The following is a 24,824-nucleotide window of genomic DNA, read 5'->3' on the forward strand; positions in this document are numbered from 1 at the left end:
GATTCCACCAAGAGATTTCACTCATGGAGACGCGTTACCAAGGGCGGCACAACCCGAACATGATGGGCGATTTCTGCTGGTTCCTGCATCGTGAAACTGACACAGAGCAGCACAAACGCAAAGCCAAATGCCTAAAGCATTTTTAATTACATTCTAGTGGAGTTTTTCTGTAATTTCTATAATTTTGAAGCATTCATGATGAAATAAATGAATTTTTGTAAATTTCATTGAAATCCTGACTTCTAGGCAATGGGAATATTTCTGTTACTGAAAATCCTGACGTGATACAGCAAAACGGTTATGATTTTTGAAATCGGCGTACCCAAATTAGTCTTAATCACTTTACACATCTCCAGTAAAAAAATTTTGTTGTTCAGTGTAATCTGTGCAGTTCGGGTTATTTTGTAATCGGCATTGTGTTTGAATACGAATAATGTTGACCTTTGAACCCCTTTTACATCTAGATCTGGGAGGATCGGGAGGGTCGCAAGAAGATGAGCAAAAACAACTCTCGATCTCTCAGTGGCTTGAGACAAAAACTCCGCCGTTACAACCGTGATTTCGAGGCTGAGATCAGCGCTTATAAAGAGGTCCAGCAACCTTTTGGCTGGAAGGCCTTTTACTGTGGCAAATTATCATGTTGAATAAAGCAGGGTATTGTGCCGGACTTGTTTCTTTCAAAGATGGAGGTAACCAGTTACCTTCTGTCTTTACAGAACCCTGTTGTATCTGAAGATGAAAGGGAAGGTAAGATCTTTTAGAACGGCAGGGAATTGGGTTTTCTTGGCCATTCAATGGGAAATCAAGATATGAATTAGATATGTGACTGATTTGATGATGACCCTCCATCACCGAAAGTGGTCGGAGGTTATGTTTTCACAACTTTCTGTCTGTCTCTCTGTCTCTGTGAGACTGAGCAGGTTAACTCAAAAAATTATTGATAACTTCAGACAAAATTTGGTGGACAAAATTATCAGGGGCTTCATGAGGTCCATTAAGGAAAGGTGAGACTGCAAGAAGTTGATGAACCTTTTCATTTTGGAGGAAAAAAGGTTTTTGATTTGTTTCATTTTGGAGGAAATTAATTTGACATCAGAGGATGTGTGATTGATACCTTCTTGCTTATCATTCCAAATGTGGTGGAACATTTTGGATTAAGATTCCCAAATTGATAAATATTTTTTTATTTTTAAAAAAAATTTGGTTTGGAGGGCTGGGTGGTGGTACTCTTGTCATTTTTGATAATATCTGTTTTAATGTGGTGCTATTCATAAAATGTCAAACTTTCATGATGTCTTACTTGGCAATGTAACGATACACACCTTTGTTCACTCACTTTGTACATCGTCGGTATGGTAATTGCTTCCTTTTTTATAATGTTCTGTTTATTGCCAGAAACAAAATGCCATATAGGTTTTAGTCTCAAATGTAATGCAAGAAGATGAACTGGTATAGAGAGTAATGTTTTTGAGGGTGAGCAGGATCTGGTGACGAGTCCGATAGTGATGGTGATGAGACTGAAGAGGTCACGCGTGGTGATCTGAAGAAGAAGCTGAGGGAGCCTCAGGGAAAGGTTTGTGTCTCACTTGGGGCTTCCTGTGATCAATTTGTCACCATGGCAACTTGGCTATGAAAACTGCTTTGCTGTTGTTAAAAAATGTATTTTTATTTTAAAGCCATTCATCACGGTGTTGGGGAAAGAGTTATTCTTGAGTGATTTATTGTCTTATTTAATTTTCAATTTTCTGGCGTGAGTCTGAGTGGAGAGAGGCAAAGGTGCAGTTGAAAACTTTGCACCTTATTCCCCAAACCCTTCCTCATTTTGTCTTCCTTTCCATTGCCATCTGCAGGAAGGGGATGATGAAAGCGATTCTGATGATGTGTGGTCTTCTGACAACAGTGATTCGGAGACCGATGACACCGACTCGGATCGCCGTGCACCCCTCGCCTTCAAATTTTTGAAAAAGTTTGATTAGCTGTCCTGCATGTGATCACCCGAGCTGTTACCGTTTCTTGCTCATCCTCACCCATCCCTTTCCTCTTTATTTTCTACACTGACTTGTCCACTTGAAACGCCATTTGAAATGAATTTTCTTCTCCATTAAACTTCCATCTCTTCTGTCATTATTTCCCTTCACTCTCCCACCTCCCCCCCTGCCAACCCTGACCACTCCCACCCACCCCCATTTTCTCCCAATCTTCCTTTCTGTACTTTATACATAAATGGACACTGACCTCTCCTCACCTTTTCCATCACAGAAATACAGAGCAGAAACCAACAAAGAGGTCCAAGGGGAGGCGTATGAGGGTGAAGGACAAAGAAGATCCGGAAGTGGAGGAAGAAGAAGAAGAAGCAGATGAGGGTGGTTGGAAACAAGTTCGTAGTGGACCCTCAATGGTGAGGTTAACTTGCTATCACCATTTAATTTTTCTCTTGCTGATCTTCATTTACTTTAAAGTTCTATTGTACAGTAGTATCCTTGTGTTCTGTTGTACAGGATCTGCCCTGCCTTACTTGCTGCTAAATAAGAAAGAATAAGACTGATGCTGGGAAGAAGCTTGAAGTGTGTGATCCATGATTATTTGAGGATTTTAATGGCTTGGCCTTAAAGCAACTTGAGTGAGAAAGGATATGTCGATGTGCTTTGTGTCTGCCTTCCCCTTCCTGTAAGCCAGAGTCAGTGGTAGTCAATTGTCAGCACACTGAAGGTGTCATGCAAAGGCATATAAAAGGCCTCTGAATCTTGGGACTTGGTGTGCCACTTCCCTTCGGTACATTTTTTTTTTTGGGCAGCACTGCTTGGCAATACATTGTTTTTAAACCATTTCAAGTAACAAGTTGTGCAATTGGTTGTGGTACGGTTTGTTGTACATTTTGATCAGGAAAAGCCGAAGATGTTTGTCAAGGGCACAGAGATAAACCATGCGGTTGTGCTGAAGAAGCTTGTGGAAATAATGCAGGCTCGTGGGAAAAAGGGAACAGACCGGTGAGATTTTAACTATGCCACAGCCTGGACACATTTGCCATCGTTGCTACTCGCCTCGCCGCCCTCTCTCCCAGCAGCCCGACGCGCGTTCATCCCTTTCTCCCCTGCCCGGCGCGCGCTCGCCCATTTCTCTCCTGCCCGGCGCGTGCTCGCCCATTTCTCCCCTGCCCGGCGCGCGCTCGCCCATTTCTCCCCTGCCCGGCGCGCGCTCGCCCATTTCTCCCCTGCCCGGCGTGCACTTGCCGCCCTCTCCCCCCTGCAACCCGGCGCACGCTCGCCGCTCTCTCTCCCCTGCCCAGCGCGCGCTCGCCCATTTCTCCCCTGCCCGGCGCGCGCTCGCCCATTTCTCCCCTGCCCGGCGTGCACTTGCCGCCCTCTCCCCCCTGCAACCCGGCGCACGCTCGCCGCTCTCTCCCCCAGTATCCTGGCGCACGCTCGCCGCCCTCTCCCCCAGCAGCCCGACGCGTGTTCGCCGCCCTCTCCCCCAGCAGCCCGGCGCACGCTCGTTGCCCTCTCCCCCAGCAGCCCGGCGCACGCTCGTTGCCCTCTCCCCCCGCAGCCCGGCGCCCGCTCGCTGCCCCCTCCCCCAGCAGCCCGGCGCACGCTCGTTGCCCTCTCCCCCAGCAGCCCGGCGCACGCTCGTTGCCCTCTCCCCCAGCAGCCCGGCGCACGCTCGTTGCCCTCTCCCCCCAGCAGCCCGGCGCACGCTCGCCGCCCTCTCCACCCCAGCAGCCCGGCGCACGCTCGCCACCCTCTCCCCCCCAGCAGCCCGGCGCGTGCTCACCGCCCTCCCCCCCAGCAGCCCGGCGCGTGCTCACCGCCCTCTTCCCCAGCAGCCCGGCGCGCGCTCGCCGCCCTCTCCTCCCCCACCACATAATTGAGGAAATACCCCTTTTTATTGAGTTAAGTGATGGAAGCTCAGTGAGTGTAGTTTCTTTGCTTTCAGGATTGGACAGGTCGAGATGCTCAACGAGCTCAACCACATATCAGAGCAGCATGATCTGGGCCCTGCAATGACCATAAAAATTATGTTCAACATTACATCATCACTGTTTGACTACAATAGCAACCTTGCTGCCTGCATGAAGGTGACTTGAATGAAACAATTTTTTTTTTAATACAAATAATGATGCAAGCTTGTTGTATTGATTTTACACATTTGACTCTACCTCGTTTGGAGTCGAGGGTAGTTCAGTGCTTTGAATGATTTATTTTTTCTGAGTTTGCAAAGTGTGAGGCAGTTCAGAGTATTGTGAGAATTGTTTAAAACTTTCCAGTATTTGGGATCTCTTTATCACATGTTAGCAAATACAACCTGTCACTTTGCTGACGGAAATATTAAGGGGGGGGGGGGTTGAAGAATGGGATGGACTGAGAGAGAGAGAGGAAAGAGGGGAGGGAGAGAGAGAAAGGAGGGGGGAGGCGCCTCACCAAACGTTGTTGTACACTCTGCACTCTGGGTGGGGTCGGAGGGAGGAGGAGGATGGGGTTTTGGAGGAGGTAAGTGTGAGGTGAGGGGTTGTCGACTTGCATTTGGTAATGGGGCTTGAGGAGGGGGCAGGGGGAAGGGGGGTAGTACAGGTTTGAACGAAATGGATCTGTTAAAACGGCATATTAATACAGCATGCAGAGACTGCTGGGAGATGTCCATGGGGATGGAGAGGGGTGGGGGGTTGGGAGGAGGTAAGCATGAGAGGAGGTGGAGGAAAGGCAGGGTGATTATGTGAAACGAATGCAGTGTGAAGGGAAGGGAAGGCAGCGCAAGGAGGAGGGGAAGGCAGTTACCGAAATATTCAGTGGAATAACAGAAAACAAACAAGGTTTCATTCTTGTTCTTGTGGTTTATTCCACTATCACTTGTTAACATAAACCATCTATAATGTAAAAGGTCGGTCTCGGCGTGCCTGTGCCCGTCTGTCCCGACCTGCGTGTGTCCGGCCGGCAACAATTGTCCTATAAGGGATACCACTAATCAAGCAATCACGGTACCCCTTACCCAATCGGCAACGCGGCATGCACATACGTGCGCACCGTAGCACGTGTATATACACACATAGTTCACGTACATGCAGCATATAACGTGATGCACATACATGCATGAAGCAGTACGCTATGTGGTTAATTTACATGAAAACAAAATCTCTTCGTGTGTGTGTGCGTCCCCATAAACTATGAAACCAAGCAGCCTGAAAGTATGCATGCAAAGTTTCAGACTAAGGGAACACCAAGGGAGTGCATGAGTGAGAATTGGGTGTTTGAGTAAAATAAAGAACCCCTTTTGCAGATAATTAATGGCCTTATTTCATTGCATCCTTTATCAGGCGCATCCTCGGCTACCTCACTCTCCATGGGTTATTTAGGCGCATCCTGGGTTACCTCGCTGGGGTCTGAATCTGCCATGTTTTTTTTTGGCCTGCTCAACAATGGCTTGACTTTGAACAGGCCGTAACGATTTCTTCACGCTACTTTTTTTTTTCCTTCACTTTCCTCACTCATCTCATGCCTCATCTACATACCTACGAATCGCTGGATATATTGCGATGTTTTTAAACGCCCAGAGACTCCAGCGTTTGTAGCTTTATTTCATTTCTGCACATTCAACCTCTAGAATCTCTTAAACGAAGCTGAATTACAAATTTTACTGCTATAAACCGACTGCTATAAAAGTGTTTGTTCGTCCAATTCGGGCATATTTGATATATTTTGGGCATTTCCAAGAGGTGTGTTTTTAATATAACAGTTCAGTGATTGCTAATTGCGTGCCAAGCCAGCCGTTCATTAACCATTTTGTTGGAGTGCTTAAGCCACTTGGCGAGTGCTCTACAATATTCGTACTCACTGAATACTGTATATCGATCGACTTGAACAATGTTCAGGGTCCACTAACCTGCAATGGCCCCACGTTGTTCTGCTGTCACTTTAGAAAAGATAAATTCAAGTAAAACATGAAAAAGAGCAGAGATTGCAAACCCTTGCCAGGACTTATTTTGAGTGGTGTATTTTTACAGGTTTTCAGGTAAATATAATATGGCTGCCAAATCACGTGACCAATGAAGGCAAGCACCTATCGCGTTATAAACATGCCACACTCATTCCCCATGAGGAGTGCTTGCTATGTGCCACTTGTACACCCATGGCTTTGGGAACACTTGTGTGAAGTTTCCCCTCGATTTGTCCAGCCCTTCGGGAGAAGATTTTCATAGCTCTTCAGGTAAATCCAATATAGCTGCCAAACCATGTTACCAATGACCTCATATATGTGAACCTGTTGTTCCTCATGGACAGGCGGTCATATTGTTGTGGGCCGGGGTTCGGTGGCGATAAACGACAACTAGGTGGAGCAGTGGAGTCGTCTCCCACCGAACACCCGGAATTTAGGTCGTGACTCTCGGACAACTCCGAAAGGTCACGGGTAACTTCGAGGACCGTGGTCGCCAATATTTCAACGGCGTGAGGTGGGGTCCACTTGTCTAATTCCAATTTACCTAAGTACTCACGCTGTCCAACTACCGGGGAAACAACACCCACTGCCGACTTTGTCCGAATCGAGTCATTATCACCGACTCTGATCCGGCGTAACCGAGCTGAAGCTACCAAAGCCACGCCGGACCAAATGAACAATTTACCGGCCCAAACGGCCTCACTAATTCTTAAGTCTGAACCATGCTGGGTGAATCAAAGAAAGGACAAACGTACTGGAACATTTAACACGGGGGGAGGGGGTATTTTACAATAATAATCGGGGAGGGGAGCACACAGAGCAGAGTTATTTGAATAAAAGGCAGGCAATGTACAATGAGTGAAAGCACTTAACAATCCTACTTAAAGACTGGGCCCACGGACAAGCGCACACACACAAAATAAATGGACCCGTGGATCTTTAGTCTGAAGTGCCGGGTACCTCCCCTCCTCGTGCAGTTTCACCGGACCCGCACTTGTGGAGCTCTGAGTCCGTGGACAGGAACGGGGATCCCAGCTCGAGCGCTCCAACGCAAACCACCATGGTGGTCCACCGCAAAGGACCACAGACCGCTCGACCACGACCACAGACCGCGCTCACCACCAAGACCACAGACCACAGATCGCAATCGCCACTATCCTGCAGAACACACACTTGTCTGCCCAACCCCTCGTCCTAACAACCACTCTGCTCTTCTGAGGTGGGAGGGGTCTCTTCTCCTCGCCACTCGCCTCCTGATTGGACGAGGGGTTGTCGGACGACTCGTGGTCACCTCCCGATTGGCTGGGGCGTGTGTGTCATGCTCACCCTTCACTCATTCGCTGGAGGAAACGTCCATGCCCTGCCTTGGGGTAGAGCCTCGATCTGAGGAGATGGAGGCTCCGCCCACGCCTTCAGCCAAAAACGTGGCCAATAGTGACCGGGGAGAATGAGGGACGGTGGGGTTGTTATAGTGGATGTAGTAGTAGTAGTTGTTGTTGTTGTAAAAGATATAATAAACCTGACTAAAAAATAACTCGTAGCGCACACACGAAATTCCCATTAGACAGGAGGAGATGGATTCTAATTATAAACACATACTTATCAAAATAACAACTACGGGGACTTTGGCTGCTTGTGTGCACAAGGTTTCCAAATCCATAACAATATGTGTGAAGTTTCACCTTGATCTGTTCAGCCACTTCAGAGAAGATTTTTGAAGGTTTTTTTTTTTTTATAGTTTTATTACTTTTTAATTTAAAACAATATGGCTACCGAATAACGTGACCGATGACGTCATCAAAAAAATTTCTCTGGACCATTTTATCCATAGATGACCCTCAAAAATTTTCATACTGATCGGATGTGGCGTTCTACATCTGCAATTGTGATGTCATAACAAGGGCACCTATTATGTCATTAAATCACTCATTCCCCATGAGGAGTACTTGCCATGTGCCAAGTTTCAAATTTTTCCTTGGTGTTGTTTCAGAGATGCAGAGGTCCAAATTTTCCCATTTTTTCCAATATGGCTGCCACACCACGTGCCCCATGACGTCATAATTATCATTGAAACATTCTGCATGAGTAGTCGCACCAATGGTGAAAAATTTGTCTCGATCCGACAACTGGTTCCAGAGAAAAACACGAAAGTTCTGTGTGGACAAACAAACAAATGAACCCAAATGCAATACCCTCTTCAAATCCTTCGGCGAGGGTAATTAGAAGGGCACTCGGTTGAGCGCATGCCTCCACCACGCAATGCCTGATCCACGAGAACATATCGCGACCAATACATTTTTGAAATATCATGCTATACAGTACTGTATCGTTTTTGGCCTGATCTCTTGAAGGTGAAGAATCACTTGAAAATTATATAATTCTTGCATCAAGATCCGGATTCGGATCTTCACCAAAATCGAATCAATTCGGCCTTGTCACACACCCAACCTGTCCACCAAGTTTCATCCGAATCCGTCCACAACTTTTTGAGGTATCGTGCTGTATATTAGTTTAGCCTTATCTCTCAATGGTGAAGAATCACTTTAAAAATTTGAGTACCCGAATCCGGATCTTCACGAAAAATCTAATCAGTTCGTCCTTGTCACACACCGAACCTGTCCACAGAATTTCATCCAGATCCGTCCCCAACTTTTGGAGATATCCTGCACACAGACAGACAGAAAGGGGTGAAAACGTAACCTCCTTCATCTTCGGTGGCGGAGGTTAAAAAATAAAAACCTTTTGCTTACATCTTGGCAGGATAGCCGAGAGGTACACACGCTCGCTCTAAGATATTTAACTTGGGTTTGAATCCTGATCCAGCTATAAACTGTCATCTTGGTGTTTCACAGGCAAGGTGATTCATGAATGTGTGTGCCATCAAACTGGGATTCACACCTTCTGGAATCTCCTCCCCCTCTTTCCCATCTCTCCCCTCTCCCTCTGTCTCTCCTTTCCACCCCTCCCTTTGCCCCCCTGTCTCCCCCCCCATATCTGCACAGTGGGTATTTCCAGATGGACCCTCCTGTCACACTGCCTTCCTTTTTCTTCCCCTCCTCTCTCCCCTAGAGTACCTATATATAGAGAGTAGCCACAACTCAGCTATAGGCGCCATTTTGTTTCACTCTGGATAACGCGTGGTGCGTGCGCTACCGCCGTAGCAGCATGCATGAATGAAGCAATAAATCAGGAGGGTGGGATACATCACTGGACATATATATTTATTCTCATGTTTTACTCGGCCAAAGATCTTGATTATAGAATCAATGGGGTTGAAAGTGATAAAATGTTAAAATGCATGTACTCATTACACGGGAAACTCAGAGTAAGTTTGCCAGAGAACGAGACATTTGGGAGAAACTCGGCCTGTGTAGGCTTATGACATGAAGTCGAGCCAAATAAAAATCTCGAGTCCATAGGCCTAAGTTGGGGCCTCAATTTGATCCATACCTGCCCCTACCCATCCCTCCCCACCTCACCCATCTTTACTTTTTTCATCTCACCACATTATCATCTCACCCATAACAAACAAAAACAACAAACACCGATACCTACATGTAATTTATCATCATAGTTACCACCCAACACGCTCTCAAACACACCAAAAAGTGACTATGCCAAAATGATTGTATCAGATTTCAAAAATATCTTAACAATTGAAATGACCCTTTTTATGGGCAAAGAATAGTTAATTGCACAGGCCTGCTATGCAATTATTGGATGAATCTATGAAGCACGTTCATGTCAAAATGCTTATGTTAAGTATTCAACTGGTACAATCTTGTGAAGAAACAGTCAATGAAAAATCGCAGTAGGTTTGACTTGCTATTTTATTTCTGTCAACAGTGTTCCATCAATTTGCAAGATGATGAACGATAAAGAAATGCTACAAATTATAAGTACAGGTAACTCTGCTTAACTTGAATCTCTTGGGACCACAGAAATCTGTTCGACGTAGAACAAATCTGCCTCACAGAAGGTAAATAACACGTCTTGCATAATACGGTTTCAAAATTTGTTTAAACTTGTGCGATTATTCGACTTAATAAGGCTGACTTACATGCATGCAGAGTTACCTGTATTGTTCATACACTGCAGGCATTTTCAAATTCAAGTGTATAAATACGTAATATCATGATTAGTTATATATTAGTGTTTACAGCAAAATTAATTTTGGTGAAATATTAACAACTTGACAGCAAGTTTTCAAGACAATACTACATGATTGATGATTCTGAACAAAAATGGAAATACACCAAATGAAAGTATGAAGGTCAGAGATTGTAGGCTAGATTTTTTTTTTTAATGAAACCCCATCTAATGTGTTGCCATGGTAACCAAATAAACAGACAATTCATTACAAATTGTGTATTTTCATAAGAATGTGGAATTAAGTGATAAATATGTAAATTAATTGGGTTGCTAAATAATGATTGCCCATATTGTTAGCTTTCTAGATGCCAACATCCCAGACTACCATTGATCCTTACTGGGGTTATGATAATAAATAAGATCAACGGCATGCATAAAGAGGGCCCCCAAATTTAAAGCATTTCATTTTTGGGGCAGGCGTGGGGGCAGTGGTTCTATAGGTAATTTTTTGTTCCAATTTAATCATACAGGCTATAAATCAAATAAATCAATAATAATATCAATTGCTGCTATGATTGATATAATTCTTATTACAATAATCTTTACCATGGTAACACATTCAACACATATACAGTAAGACTTATATACCATACATGTCAATGTCCATATGTGTACATTATTTTGCCCTTTTTTTTAGTCTAAAACTTGACTGGTTTTTGGTCAACATAAGAAATAGACAAATACCAAAACTCTCTACTATGCTGCTAGATTAGAAAAATAACTGTATTCTAACTTAAGATTGGTACTTGTCGAGCCACGGCATGCACCATTTTCGCTATACACCAAGATAGTAATGGGCCTATGAAAGTATGAGTGGAAATTTGAAGCCAAATTTGACATTTTGGACCAACTTTGAGTTTGAACCAAAAATAAAAATGCTGCAAAAGTTCTAGATCTACTACTAGTAGATCTAGACTCTATTAGTTTTTGAGACCCACGGCCAACATTGATGAATGACCTTCAAACACAATTTCACAACATATGAAGGAATGTTTTTTGAATTATTTTTATGTATTACAAAGAATTGGATTTTCATAACAATGTCATAATGATTAATAATAATGGCATTCCAATGAATAAGGTGCGCAGACACAGTCACTTCCTTCATACATACGCTGATATTAATACATGGGACTGATACAGCCCTTCTCTTACCTCGCACAAACATGATGAAGAAGTAGGCTTCCATCCCACTCTGCTCACTTTCTGCTCCCATATCTTCCGTCTTTTTGCATCTGTTGGAAACCTATACATCCTGTACCCCTTCTCAGATTTGTTGCTGTACCCAAAGGCGCAACAACCTGTCATTTTGACTAATAAAGTTTCACTCAGTTTCAAACTCGGTCTCTCCGAGCTCACTCGGTGAAGATCTGGATTCGATGCGTAGCTTGGCGCTAGAGTGTGAAACAAAATGGCGCCCATGTGTCACGTGACCATCAAATTCTGGTCCCCCTATGTCGCTACTCTCTCTATATATAGGTACTCTACTCTCCCCCACCCTTCCTCATTCCCCCAACCCTCCTCTGTCTCCCTACCTCCCTGCTCTGCTTCTCCACCCCTTTCCCCCTTCCTCTTTTTCTCCCCCCACTTTACTATACCTGTCGTCCAGGTGCTGGTTACGTCCGGATGGACCCTCCCCTTACACTGCCTTACCTTACCCTTCCTGCACACTGCCTTGCCTTGACATGTCCGGACGGTGGTAATCTCCGCACGTGTCCAGACTGTAGTAATCTCCGCACGTGCCCTCCCCTCGCGCTGCCTACCCTTGGCTCTCTCCTCTCCCTCCCATCCTTCTCTCTCCCCCCCCCACACCCCTTTAATATCCCCATCAGCGAAGTGATGGGTTGTATTTGCTAGCTTATAATAATGGTGAGTCTCATTCAATCGAGTTTCTCATGTCGGGTAGATTCAGAGATCGCTTTCTATATGGAATGCTTTTTTTGTTTTGTTTGTTGTTTTTTTTTTTTTTTTCAACATTTCCATTTTATTCATATAACAGTAATATATCGCCCCATAAAACAGTTTTTATGATTGTATACCGCCTTTCGCTCTACTTACAGCACAGGTGAGAAAAAGATACGAAAATAGCAGCTGATATTGCAACAAGCTGGTAGGCGACGAGAGATCCGCTAGGATCGAAGCGCTGGATACGATGCTTTTCAATCTGACCGATCCACCGACGAAGATTCGTTGCCAAGATGTATAGGTTCACATACAATTGTTCCTCTGCCTGGCAAGATTTTCCCTATTGCGTATTTTGCCAACTGGCACTCCTCACAGGACTACCATTTGAAAAATAAAACCTAAATCAAAAATCGGCTCGAGTAAAATTTTCTAAATATCTTGAAGTGTTTAATTCCGAAGTCTCGTTTCTCCACATTCAAAACTGTAGGACAAGTATTGAAAATAGTGAACATAGGTCGAGAAAAAGTTTTTTCGAATATTGCGTATTTCAGCCCCGACACCCTTGGTGATCGAATCTGGAAAAATGCTGCAGTTCAATTTTGTAGTAGTTATTAAACTCTATCCATACACCGAATTCGAACGTTCCGCCGTCGATGGTTTCCTTGGTCAAGGTCACTTAACATATTCCCTGGTTCACCACCTTTCCGCATTCGGAGGGCTGCCATTCGGAAGCTACGAGAGATAGAGGAACGTTATGCTGTCGCGATAACTAGATGGGGATGCAAGGAATAGGCAGGAGTTGGTCCGGTTGCTTTCCCTATGATAGAAGCCACGCTACGTCAGTTACCGTTTGGGTTCTTAAAACGTGGTTTTTCATCCGCTGCATAGCAATTGGTGGTTGTTAAGCAACTAAACTCAAACGCGCACACTCCCAGCTCATATGGCACCTTTTTGCCAAGTTTCATCGAAATTGGTTTGCTGGTTTGTGCTGTGGAGCCTCGCGTTACACACACACACACACACACACACACACACACACACACACACACACACACACACACACACACACACACACACACACACACACACACACACACACACACACACACACACACACACACACACACACACACACACACACACACACACACACACACACACACACACACACGCGCGCGCGCGGAAAACCCGACAATAACGGATATCTAGCGAATCCCAACAATTTATTCGCACGATTTTTAAAGGGTGAAGGCATCCCTTCTAGTTTGGATAATAAGTCCTGGAAATTTTGTCTTACATGGCTGTGCAAACTGTGAGTTGTGCTTTGGACACAAAGTATGTACCAAAGACTTCTTTTTTTTTTTTTTTGAAACAAGAGCTATATTTACACAAATGAATGAAAGCTCAGTTATAAACCATCTCGTGAGGCTTTCAATGTGTAAGCAAACTTGGAGCCTTCATTATTCCAGCATGAAATTGCACTTCCAGCAGTGTGCAAGTCTTTTGCCTTCCTCTTCACTGATTTTGAGTTCTTGCTGTATACTTGAACCTGGGTGGTGTTTTTCTTGGCTCAAAATGTTGGCTCATTTCTGCTGTGCTTCTGTCTGGAATGTAATTACCCCAAGCACGTGAAGCGAAAAGCGAGGTTAAGCAATTGGTTAATGTCCGTCCATCCGTCTGCCTTATCAGTTCATGATTGAGGAACAACTTATTTAAATCTGTTACATTTTGAGCACAAATCGGAACATGAATATGAAGACTAGCCTTTCGTTTCACCATAACTTAGCTCAGAATTCATCCTGATCGTACATGCGCAAAGAGGAGGGAATTAATATATTTACTTCGTCTGCCTGCCCTGGCAGTCAAATTTAATTGAAAATAATTCCAAACGGGAAACAGTGTTTTTAAGGATGTCGTCAAGGACACGTACGACAGGCACGAATAACTAATGTAGCATGTTAGGTTGGGTGGTGTGATAGACACTGAGAAAATGGTGGTAAAACCTGGATTGTTATTTATTTATTTATACACCTTAAAACCTCTTTAAACATTTATTTAAATTTAATTATATACATGAGGACTGTATAAAACAAATTTCCTTCATAATACTTCCAAGAACCATGCAATTTATAGATTATACAGTACAGCATTAGAGGGTGTGGCATGGGTAATGGGTGAAGAAGAGGTCACAATAATGGTTGTACCATGCTGATTGACGCTTCGTTTTCAAGGTGACAAATCAAGCCTCCATCTCCTAAATTGTCACATAATCTTATTACAGTTTATAAGTGTTGGTGTTTCAGACTGCTTCAGGAGCACTAAACTTCTGGATTTTTGCTGTTCATGGGTTTCCCATGACCTTGCTTGGAAGGAAGACCTTGCTGTTCATGGGTTTCCCCTCGTTCTCTCGCAATTAATTTATTGAGGCAAGGTTCTTAACATCGCCATCATATTATTGAGTCAAGTTTATCATTATTATTGTTATTAAAGGTCAGCTTCATGATCTTAATAACTCAAGAAAATGTACTTTATTTTATGTTCTTGATACAGGAAAATATGCCTGGTGTCGGCTTACCAGTTAAGGTGGCCGGCTTAATACCTTAGGGTCTTGAGTTTGAGAAACTGTTATGCCAATAGATAACACCAGGTGGGTTTCCTCAGCCTGTCATCCTTCCGAGGTCGACAAAATGAGTGCCAGAATGTTGGTATACTGTGTCGGAGTGGCGAGCCGTCCAGGTTTGTGTCCAATCGCCAAGGAGACTGCTTAAGCAGCACCAACGCTCTGCACAGAGTATGGTCCCAATGGATGGATGGATGGCACTGCATCAATGGCACAGCTGTGCTCCCAGTAATGATGCAACCAACAGCTACAGGCTGCATACAAAATAATGTCAAGAAAATAAACTTTATTTAATGTTCTTGATGTATGAAAATAACTATTTTATGTCCTTAATAACTCTTATTCGTGAAAATAAATAGCACAAACATGTTAATTATGGATACAGTTTAGACAAATTTTAAAGTTGAAGTCCCGAATCCAATTTTCCCCATTACCCCGTAAATTTGCGGTTCATGGAAATTTTCAAGAACATAACCCCTGCGATCGACAAGGCCCTCTTGTATATTATACTTGAACACTGTGTGGGGTATTGTGTTCTCTGAACTCTTTAGGTTCCTCCTCTTTATCATTCTTTAATTGTTGTTGAATAACTACAGTGTAAAAGTAATGTTGCGGACCGATGGGGTCGGGTGAGAAGACCACTAGGTGGGGGAAAGCTACGTCGATTCCCACAAGACTCCCCGGAATTGTAGACCGTCGCTCACGGATACTTCCGTGACGCGGCCGGTCACTTAACCGACCGTGGACGCCAATAACTCAACCACGTCACCGAGGGTCCTCCCGCCTATGGGTTAACCGGGTTACCTATTTAACCACCGGGGAACCACGCCCTCGGTACGCCTTGTCCGAACCGGATCACTCTACCAGATCGGATCTCCTTTCCGGATCGGATGCAGCTGAGCGGCACTGCCAAGGACGTACCGGCTAGAAGGAACGGATTGTTGGGAATAAAGACCCGGCTAGACTTGGATCTGAACCATGCTGGACCAATGACAGAAAAGACAAAGGCGAGCTTGGAACATTTCTCCAACAATTATTTATTTACAATAAGTGAGGAAAAGCATGTGGCACAACAAAGGTTTATTGGGGGTGTAATGCAGGGAAAGATGAGAGAGGTGTGGGGTGCGGAAATTTTACAAGCAACTTACAAAGCAGACACAGTGCAGACTTGACGCAAGATTAATAAAGCAACAATCACAACAATAAAAGATCTTATACAGGCTTGCTTAACGGACAGGCGCCAACACTCTCAGATACACACTCAGACAAAGTAAACCCAATTATGAAAGGGACTTTTGCAGCCAGCCAGGTAGGGAGGGAGTTGAGGTTAAAGTTTCTCAGTACCTGAGCGTTTCGGGGAGGGATGCTCCGTGGTGTGGCACCCGACAATGGTTGAGTTGTTCGGCCACAACCGTACGTGTGGAGATCGTGTCTGCAGGAGGGGCTCGAGTGGAGAAGAGCGGAGTCCAAAGGGGGGGGGGGGTGGGGAGAGATGAGCAGCAGGTAGGACCGGGCAAGAGGCCGTTCGTCGAGAAGCAAGGGGCAGTTCGACGTCGTGTCGGCGGAGACAAGTGGCAGGAACACTCACTCTCAATGACTCATTCTCTCCTTCAATTCTCCTTACTCCTTCAAAACTCAAAAACCTCTCTCAATTCTCCTTCCAACCAACTTGCAATTCTCTTCCCAACCCACCAACTACACGGAGGTCCGCGCTTTTTAGAACCCGGAGGTCGGGGAGGAGCCTTGCCGAAACCTGACGTCATTGGACTAGCCATTCACGTGGTCCGCCTTTCTGGGCGGGGTTTCAGCCAGAGGCTGGCTTGGCCCGCCCACATCTGGCCTTGGGAAGATGGTTGGCGATGCAGCTTATCGCGTGTGTCCAGCCGAACGTCGGCATTTTGTCTCTGAAAACGAGTCACTGGGTAGACGGTGGTATGCTGTGGCCAGCGAAACGAGGGTAGCAAGCGAGGCAAATTTACCTCGGCAGTGAAAAGAGGAAGAGTTGGAAGTGGAATTGAGGGGAAAAATGATTTGATAAGCTAACTAATAGCCCATCGCAACGCACTCCCTTGTCTCCCCACTACACGAAAGGAAGGGGCCCAACTACACGTATATTAAGAGAATAACTGACTCAGGACAACTATCTGTTGTATGCATGCGGTTCCGAGAATCGCAACAGTATGATGTAATTATTTTCTCCTTGACTCACTTTGAAGCGGTGCAATATGTACAGTACCTATAGAAAGTCTACACCCCCCTCTCAAAATTTTCACCTTTTGTTGCCTTATAGCCTGGAATTAAATTGCATTAAATCAGACTTTTTTCTACCTTTGATTTAACCCACAACTTCCAAGTGAAAAACAAATTCTACAGATTTCTGAAAATTAATTAAAAATACAAAACTACAATATCTTGGTTGGATAAGTGTCCATCCCCCTTATAATAGCAATTACAAATTAGCACAGGTGTAACCAATCACCTTCAAAATCACACACTAAGTTGATTGGCCTCCATCTGTGTTAAATCGTAGTGATTCTGATTATTTCAGAATAAAATCAGCTGTTCTTATATGTTTCTTCTGCTGGGTAGTGCATTTCACAGCAAACACTCAACCATGAGAACCAAGGAGCTTTCAAAAGACCTCTGGGATGTGGAAAGGCACAGATCAGGGAATGGGTATAAAAATGTTTCAACGGCCTTAACTATCTCTTGGAGCACTGTCAATGTAATCATTAAGAAGTGGAAGGCTTATGGCATCACCAAGACCCTGCTTCGATCAGGCCGTCCCTCCAAACTGGATGACCAAGCAAGGAGGAGACTGATCAGAGAGGTAACCAAGAGGCCAATGGCAACTTTGAAAGAGCTACACGCCTTTATGGCAAAGACTGGTGACTGTGTGCATGTGACATCCCATGCGCTCCACAAGTCTGGCCTGTACAGTAGGGTGGAAAGAAGGATGCCATCACTCAAAAAAAGCACACCTTGCGTCCTGTTTGAGGGTTGCAATTTTTTTTTTAAATAACTGGAGATTCTGAAGCCCTGTGGCAAAAAGTTTTGTGGTCTGACGAAACCAAGATGGAACTTTTTGGTCTAAATGCAAAACGTTACGTTTGGCGCAAACCCAACACGGCACACCACCCAAAGAACACCATCCCCACTGTGAAGCATGGTGGTGGCAGCATCATGTTATGGGGATGTTTCTTCTTCTTCTTATTCTTCTTCTTCTTGCATATGGCAGCTTAGCTGCCAGGGTAGCTATAATTTCTTGGAAGCTGACTGTGTCGCTGATGCAGTGCCCCTCGACCAGTACACACTGGTACTCATTTCATCAACCTCGGAAGGATGACAGACTGAGTCAACCCCCTGGTGTATTAATTCAGCGGCCAACAGGGCTTGAACTCAGGACCCTAGAATCCCAAGCCGCCACCCTAACCACTAAGCCAACACCAGGCTCGGGATATTTCTCATCAGCAGGGACCGGGGCACTTGTCAGGATAGACGGAAAAATGGATGGAGCAAAATGGAGAAAGATCCTCGAGGAAAACCTGCTGCCCTCTGTAAGAAAGCTGAAATTGGGACAGAAATTCACCTTTTAGAATGACAACGACCTGAAGCACCCAGCCAAAGTTACACTGGAGTGGCTAAGGAACAAAAAGAAAAATGTCCTTGAGTGGTCCAGTCAGAGCCCTGACCTAAATCCAATCAAAAATCTGTGGCACCACTTGCTGTCCATCAATGCTCCTCACGCAACTTGATTGAGCTTAAACAGTTTTGTACAGAAGAATAGGCGAATATTGCCCAATCAAGGTGTTCAAAGTTTGTGAGGCCCCATCCCAACAGATTCACAGCTGTAATTGCTGTCAAAGGTGCTTCCATCAAGTAATAACTTCGGGGGGGGGGGGGTGGACACTTATCCAACCAAGATATATTCTAGTTTTGTATTTTTAATTAATTTTCTGAAAATTGTCGAATTTATTTTTCACTTGGAAGTTGTGGGTTAAATAAAGGTGGACAAAGTCTGATGTAATGTAGCTTAATTCCAGGCTACAAGGCAACAAAAGGTGAAAATTTTGAATCTGATTCATCCCAAGCTATTTGGAATTCATACTGTCAGGTGGACAAACGTACGCAACCATGACTTGGTTCATCACATTGGAGAAGGTTGGAAGGATGACTGCATAAATAATCCTGGCACATGAACTCTCGCATGCTGCACCATTACACTGAAGCATGTCTGTTTTGGTTTCTATTTTATTTTACTTCTGGTGCATAATCACGATATTGTGTCATCACAAATCCACACATGGGGCTTGTGTTTAAGCTGGCCAGCGGTGCTTGGGCAGGCCACAGAGGGTGCCTACACGGCGGTGCTCTCAAGCCACGTGCATCGCCTTTGTGCGGTGTGTTTTCACCCCCATTCTTATCTTGATATCCGTACGTGTCAGATACACACTCGGATTCATCTGTTTGCTTTTGGATTTAGCGGTTGTTTTCCGTCCCCACCACATTTATCTCCTAAAAGGTTTGTTGTGCCAGTTTTCTCTGAGACCATCTTTTATTTGCACGTCATAGGTGTGAACACATTGTCAATGATGCTTACTTGTTTTTGTGACTACAGTGATCGTACAAACGGCTGTTTAAATGATGACTGTGGACAAGGACAAGTATCTTCAATCTAGAGTGCAACTTGAGAGCTTTCGGATTACGCAAAGGATTTGGGTCTGTAATGTGATCTCCCATAAATACTTCCTCTTTGATCCTATTAGATGTCCCTTCTCATCCCTTACAGAACTTGAAACATCTCCCAGCTTTATGCGTTGGCATTACCTCTTTGTTCTGTTATTCTGAGCTCCTCAGAGATTTTAATCCCCATAATCTTCCATTCCAATGCCAGTTTTGTTTTGCTTTTGCATGAATTGCAAATGAACACAGTGCGGTTTGCATGTAGGATTTTAACCTGGAATGCAGCCTAATGTGGCTATTGTTTTAATGGATATTCCAAACGCACACCACATGAAAAAAACAAAACAAATCTACATTTGTCATTTGATTGGACCCATACTTGAGCTTCTCAATGTCAACATTCATTAGGTGCCGTCTAAGTAAATGATTTAATCCGAACAGCTAAGGGGTATGGTAGAGTTGAGTAAATTTGAATAAAGGGAAAGTAGGTGTAGTAGTGGAGAAAAAAAAAGTCAGGAAAATGTAGATCGCTTTGTGGGGTAACAGGTAGGAGAATGTGGAAGGAGGCAGGTTGAGTGTTCGGAAATTGACATTTTCATGTCTGTAATATGTAGATTGCCTTTGTATCACAAAAATGTGTGACTGAGATCGAGAGGGAAAAAAATCTTCTCTTAAAATCTTCTTCCATGTACCATATTCTGAATGCATTGCTATTTCTGCCCAAACAGCCTGGGATGTGGAAGAAAAGCCTCACCAGTATCGAGGATCTCATGGAGACCCTGTTTGATCACGAGGAGATCGCCGTGGGTGACCACATTGCAGAGGAATCTGAGAATGTCAGTGATCCCGACAAGGTATCTTCGTGCGAACCCTGACCTTTGATCACTGTGCTTTGATGAATTGCCTGGCTGGATCTAAATGAGCTTTTTCTTTCAACACCACATCAGTACAGGGTACGAGGGTGTATTCTGAGTTTTGTTGAGCGGATGGATGAGGAGTTTACCAAGATAATGCAGAATACCGATGCTCATTCGCAAGGTACCTTTTGCTCACTCTTGCTTGTTTTGCTTACTTTTGTGCCAATTTGGATGTAATCCCAATTCCATATCAACTCTCCTTCATCCTTTTGTCACAGACAAAGGATGGCATCAATCTCACTATTTTTAGCTCACCTGGAACGTAGTTCAGGGAGCGTATGGGATGGCGCTCCGTCCATCCGTCCACAAATACTTTCAACCTCTTCTCTGAAACTACACATACAATTTTGATGAAACTTTACCGTAGCGTTAATCACCGTGTACGTACCAAATTTGTTCATGGCATTAAAAAAGTCGGGCCCTAAGGGGATATACGGGGGGGGGGGTTGCCCCCAAAATATATATTTGCTTTTTAGCAGCGTCTCGCGTTGCGAACGCTGCTCTAAGAGAGCTCGGCATTGTTCTTCTTCAGCTTCTTCTTCTTCTTCTTCTTCCTCAGCTTCTTCTTGTTCTTCTTCTTGTTGTTCTTCTTCTTCTTCTTGTGAAGACAAAACCTTTAAATTAGGACTCGGCTCTTTTATATACAAGATCCGGATCTTCTTAAATACTAAACACTTGTACACATCCTCGCATTGAGGGTGCCTTTTGAGAGCATCTATCATGAACTTTTAAATATATTCGGACATTTGCGTTAAATTTTCGAAAAGTTCACGTTACTATTTATAGATTATTCCATTTAATGTATTGTAATTTCGTAAATACACTATTTCTTTCGTAAATACACTCTTCTTCTTCTTCTTTCGGCTGCTCCCGTTAGGGGTCGCCACAGCGGATCATCCGTATGATCCGCATATTGATTTGGCACATGTTTTACGCCGGATGCCCTTCCTGACGCAACCCTGGTCGCCTCTTACGACACAGGGATATAGTACACCTATTTTAACCGGGGTATACACCGGCCCAGTATACTGGTACTCATTTTTCTTTCGTAAATACACTATATTTCGTAAATACACTATGATGGGTCTCGCTATTGGCTTAATCAAGACACGTGACGAAATATCAGAAGTTTTTTTTTTTTTTTTTTTTTTTTTTGAGCCGACAAAACCTTTCGGACGCTGCTCTTGGACACATTTGTCCTTGTTTTTCTCTGAAGCCACACACAATTTCGATGAAACAACCACAACCTTCATCGCCCGTGATGTACCAAAGTTTGTTCATGGCATTAAGAAACATCCATAGGTATTTACTTTCTTCTCCATTACATATTTTGTGGGTCATCCATGTCTACCATTGGTTGCTTGATTATGTTTGTTTGTCTGTGAGCAGGATCACTCAAAATGTTATGGATGGATTCGGACAGAATTTGGTGAACAGGTTGGGTGTGTGATGAGGAAGAATTGATTAGATTTTGGTGAAGATCTGGATCCAGATATTTTAATTTTTAAATGATTCTTCACCATTGAGAGATGGGGCCAAAATGATATATTGCTTGATGTCTCAAAAAGTTGTTGACTGATTCGGACAAAACTTGGTGGACAGGTTGGGTGTGCGACAAGGATGAATCTTTTCGTTTTTGGTGAAGATCCGGATCCGGACACGAGATCCCTCCCCCTCCCCCCAAGTGATTTTTCACCATTGAGAAATGGGGCCAAAATTATATATAGCACGATATCTCAAAAACTTGTGGATGAGTTATGACAAAAGTTGGTGGATGAGTTGGTTAGGTGACAAGAACAAGCTTATTATAATTTGCTTAAGATATGGATGCAGATTAGGCCTATCGGTGATTACAAAATGTAAACTTTTCAGCTTTACGGAAGTATGCACTCTACCGAGTGCCATTCGAGTTGGGTGAGGCTTGAGAGGAGATGGTAGAAGACAGACAGATCACCACCTGCCTGCGGTGAGAGGGTGAACCTCAAAGACGCGGGAGATACCAATGATCCTAAATGCCTTGGTTTCCACAGCGTGAAGTCGAGAAAGGTGAGAGGCGGGAGCACTAGCCCAGAGGGGAGAGCTCCATCAAGCTGCGGGCGAAAGCTTTGTATGTGGTCAGAAGCTCAGGTGGGCTGAGGAAGGACTTTGCACAACAGAGGATGCACACAGTGATTGGCTTTGGAGGCCAGCTTGGAAATGTGGCTTTCTCAGGAAAGATTGTGGCAGATGGTGAGGCCCAAAAGCTTGAATGAAAGGACTTCTTTAAGAGGATTGTTGAGAAAGTACATGGGGGGTAGGAGGTGGGGTTCCAGATGGTCCTTTTGGGGAGACATAGTGAGAGTGGGAGATTTGTCAGGATTGAGAGACATGTTCCACTTGTTGGACCAGTTTGTGATTTTATCCAGATCTGCAGAGAGTGAAGAAGCTGCTGCTTGCCGATCTGAGGGATGACGGATGGTACGGCAGAGGGTGGAGTCATCAGCAAAGAGATGAAGAGGATTTTCCAGAGAGTTGGAGACCTTTTGCTGAAAGCAGCAGATTTTCATCCCACAATGACTTGTGAACTTCTGAAGAGATTTTGACCGAACCTTCCATAACTATGGACTCTAAGACAAAGTTGAACTGATTTCTATTTTGGGTTCAAAAGGTCAAAGGCTGAAACTTAAGTGCCCTTCTTTTTTCTGTTACAAAAGAGACCTGTTTGCTTTTATAGTTTTTCTTCCCTCAGTGAAGTTACCATTGCTGCCGAGGAAGGTAAACAGAACTTTCACCTGGACTTTCGTTAACTGAGCTTGTGTGATTGAGCAGTGTCCATAAGTCAGTCAGTCAACACTTCGATCATTATCACTTGAATTAAACACATGATTTTGATTAAACTTGGCTCTAAGCTTCATACCTGATGCCTAACGAAGGTGTAGTGATCGCATCAAAATCTGCACTCATTAAGGTGGTCTACGGGAGAGGGGTCGGGGGTGCAGTTTGCCCCCTCAAAATAGGTATTTGCTCTCTTCTCCAAAACCACACACACAGTTTTGATGAAACTTAACCACAACCTTCATCACCAAAGTTTGTTCATGGCATTAAAAAAAAAATCAGGGTGTATGGTGTAGGGGGGGGGTCTTGAGGGGGTTTGCTCCTGATCCAGGTGAGCTTTAGGATGTGCGGTCCGGTCCTATTATTCTTCAGAAGATTGTGGCTCATGGAAGAGTATGGTGATGGAGTGTATTTACTGACAATAGGGCAGTGGGGCAACTCTTTAGTTTGATCGAATAAGCAAGATAGTCCAGGAGCAATACCCAGGTCCAACATGATGACGTAGCCCATACAGTACTTATTTGTCTTTTTTTTTTCAGATTGAAAAATACCTAAGCAACCTACCCAGGCCTATTGTGGTACAAGTAATTTGCAAAATGGGTTAAAACATACCAAGTGGAGGTGACAATTGTATGCATTTTCACTAAAGCCAATTTTAGGAGTTTTAATGTTTTTATGCATGTGTTAGCTGATATATGTGTATCCATGGTGGTTAATATATCATAAAATAATAGCATGAACCAAAAACACATTTTCCAATGATTTTCCAACCACAACCATATTCATCATGTGCACTTCAACCAGAAAACAAGTTTGTATGACAATATTCATGAGCGGTTAATTGTACTAAAGTTGGATTTATCCTCCTGAAATATAAATTGCAATGATCTTGTATCCTCTTTTTATATCATGTTTATGATAATCTGTAAAATGTATTGCTAATACAGTGAAACTTATCGAGTCCCTCTTATGAGCCACCACCTTCTCCTGAAAGGCCACCTAATTTTGGCTATACTGGCACTTTTACATGAAAACAGACTGCTCATGAGAGATCACCCCTTCCGTAAAGTCAGTCTTTTGTGACATTTTGGATGAATTCTCAAAAGAGGTTTCACTATATTAATAATTTTTATTGTAAGATTAGTAATATAATGTGGTCAATCAATTTTGCCTTGATCAATTTCCACAGACCAGATTGTGAAAAAGATCACTGGTAGACAAGACGTACCTGTTATCTCCAACACCAATACTCTACCTATTTACTTTCCAATGATGTATTTTTTTTTTCAAGGGATTACCCAGTTTTTTTTTCAGCTACCAATTCGTACAGCATATAATTCTGGAAACCAAAAAAAGATGGAATCTTCCATAATGTAGATATCGATAGCAGTGGTAATTATACATTTTATAACAGTCATTCTTAAAGCTTCTGGGACCCAGTACCACAGTTGAAATTGAAAACATTTGCTAACTTGGTTCAGAAGACAAAAACGAAGACAAGAGAAGAAAAGATACAAGTTCTCAATGCAGACAGACACCTTTTTGGACGATTAGTCATAGCAGCAAAATCTAGAGATGTTGATCTGAGAGATGTCCTGACATATGAACTGTCAGCTGCTCCATTTGCTTTGGCCCATTCCGACGGGAACTCTCCGAGCAAACACCAAGAGTGCATTACTGGAGTTACTAGAGACAGACACAGAGAAGTTTCAAAGATTACCCATTTCAGAGCCACCACAAATGACTGCATTTGTAATAGATGCCATGGTAATGGTGAAAATGATCAAGGTTGTTGGAGTGACAAC

The 24,824-nt window shown here is 43.8% G+C and overlaps 1 protein-coding gene across 2 annotated transcripts in view; it reads left to right on the forward strand.

Moving 5' to 3' along the window:
• Positions 1 to 24,824, forward strand: part of LOC147018152 (eukaryotic translation initiation factor 3 subunit C-like) — a 66,117-nt gene that overhangs the window by 5,298 nt on the left and 35,995 nt on the right. For both annotated transcript variants that reach the window (XM_085897554.1, XM_085897555.1), the window contains exons 5-13: positions 465 to 590; positions 717 to 747; positions 1,482 to 1,573; positions 1,851 to 1,966; positions 2,260 to 2,398; positions 2,884 to 2,987; positions 3,934 to 4,075; positions 20,017 to 20,142; positions 20,236 to 20,326. In XM_085897554.1, the coding sequence (XP_085753680.1) occupies positions 465 to 590; positions 717 to 747; positions 1,482 to 1,573; positions 1,851 to 1,966; positions 2,260 to 2,398; positions 2,884 to 2,987; positions 3,934 to 4,075; positions 20,017 to 20,142; positions 20,236 to 20,326 (967 nt within the window). The remainder of the gene's footprint in view (positions 1 to 464; positions 591 to 716; positions 748 to 1,481; positions 1,574 to 1,850; positions 1,967 to 2,259; positions 2,399 to 2,883; positions 2,988 to 3,933; positions 4,076 to 20,016; positions 20,143 to 20,235; positions 20,327 to 24,824) is intronic.

Source organism: Eptatretus burgeri, chromosome 10 (genome assembly GCF_056783735.1).
Source record: "Eptatretus burgeri isolate ZD-2024b chromosome 10, Ebu_testis_v1, whole genome shotgun sequence".
Lineage (NCBI taxonomy): Eukaryota > Metazoa > Chordata > Myxini > Myxiniformes > Myxinidae > Eptatretus > Eptatretus burgeri.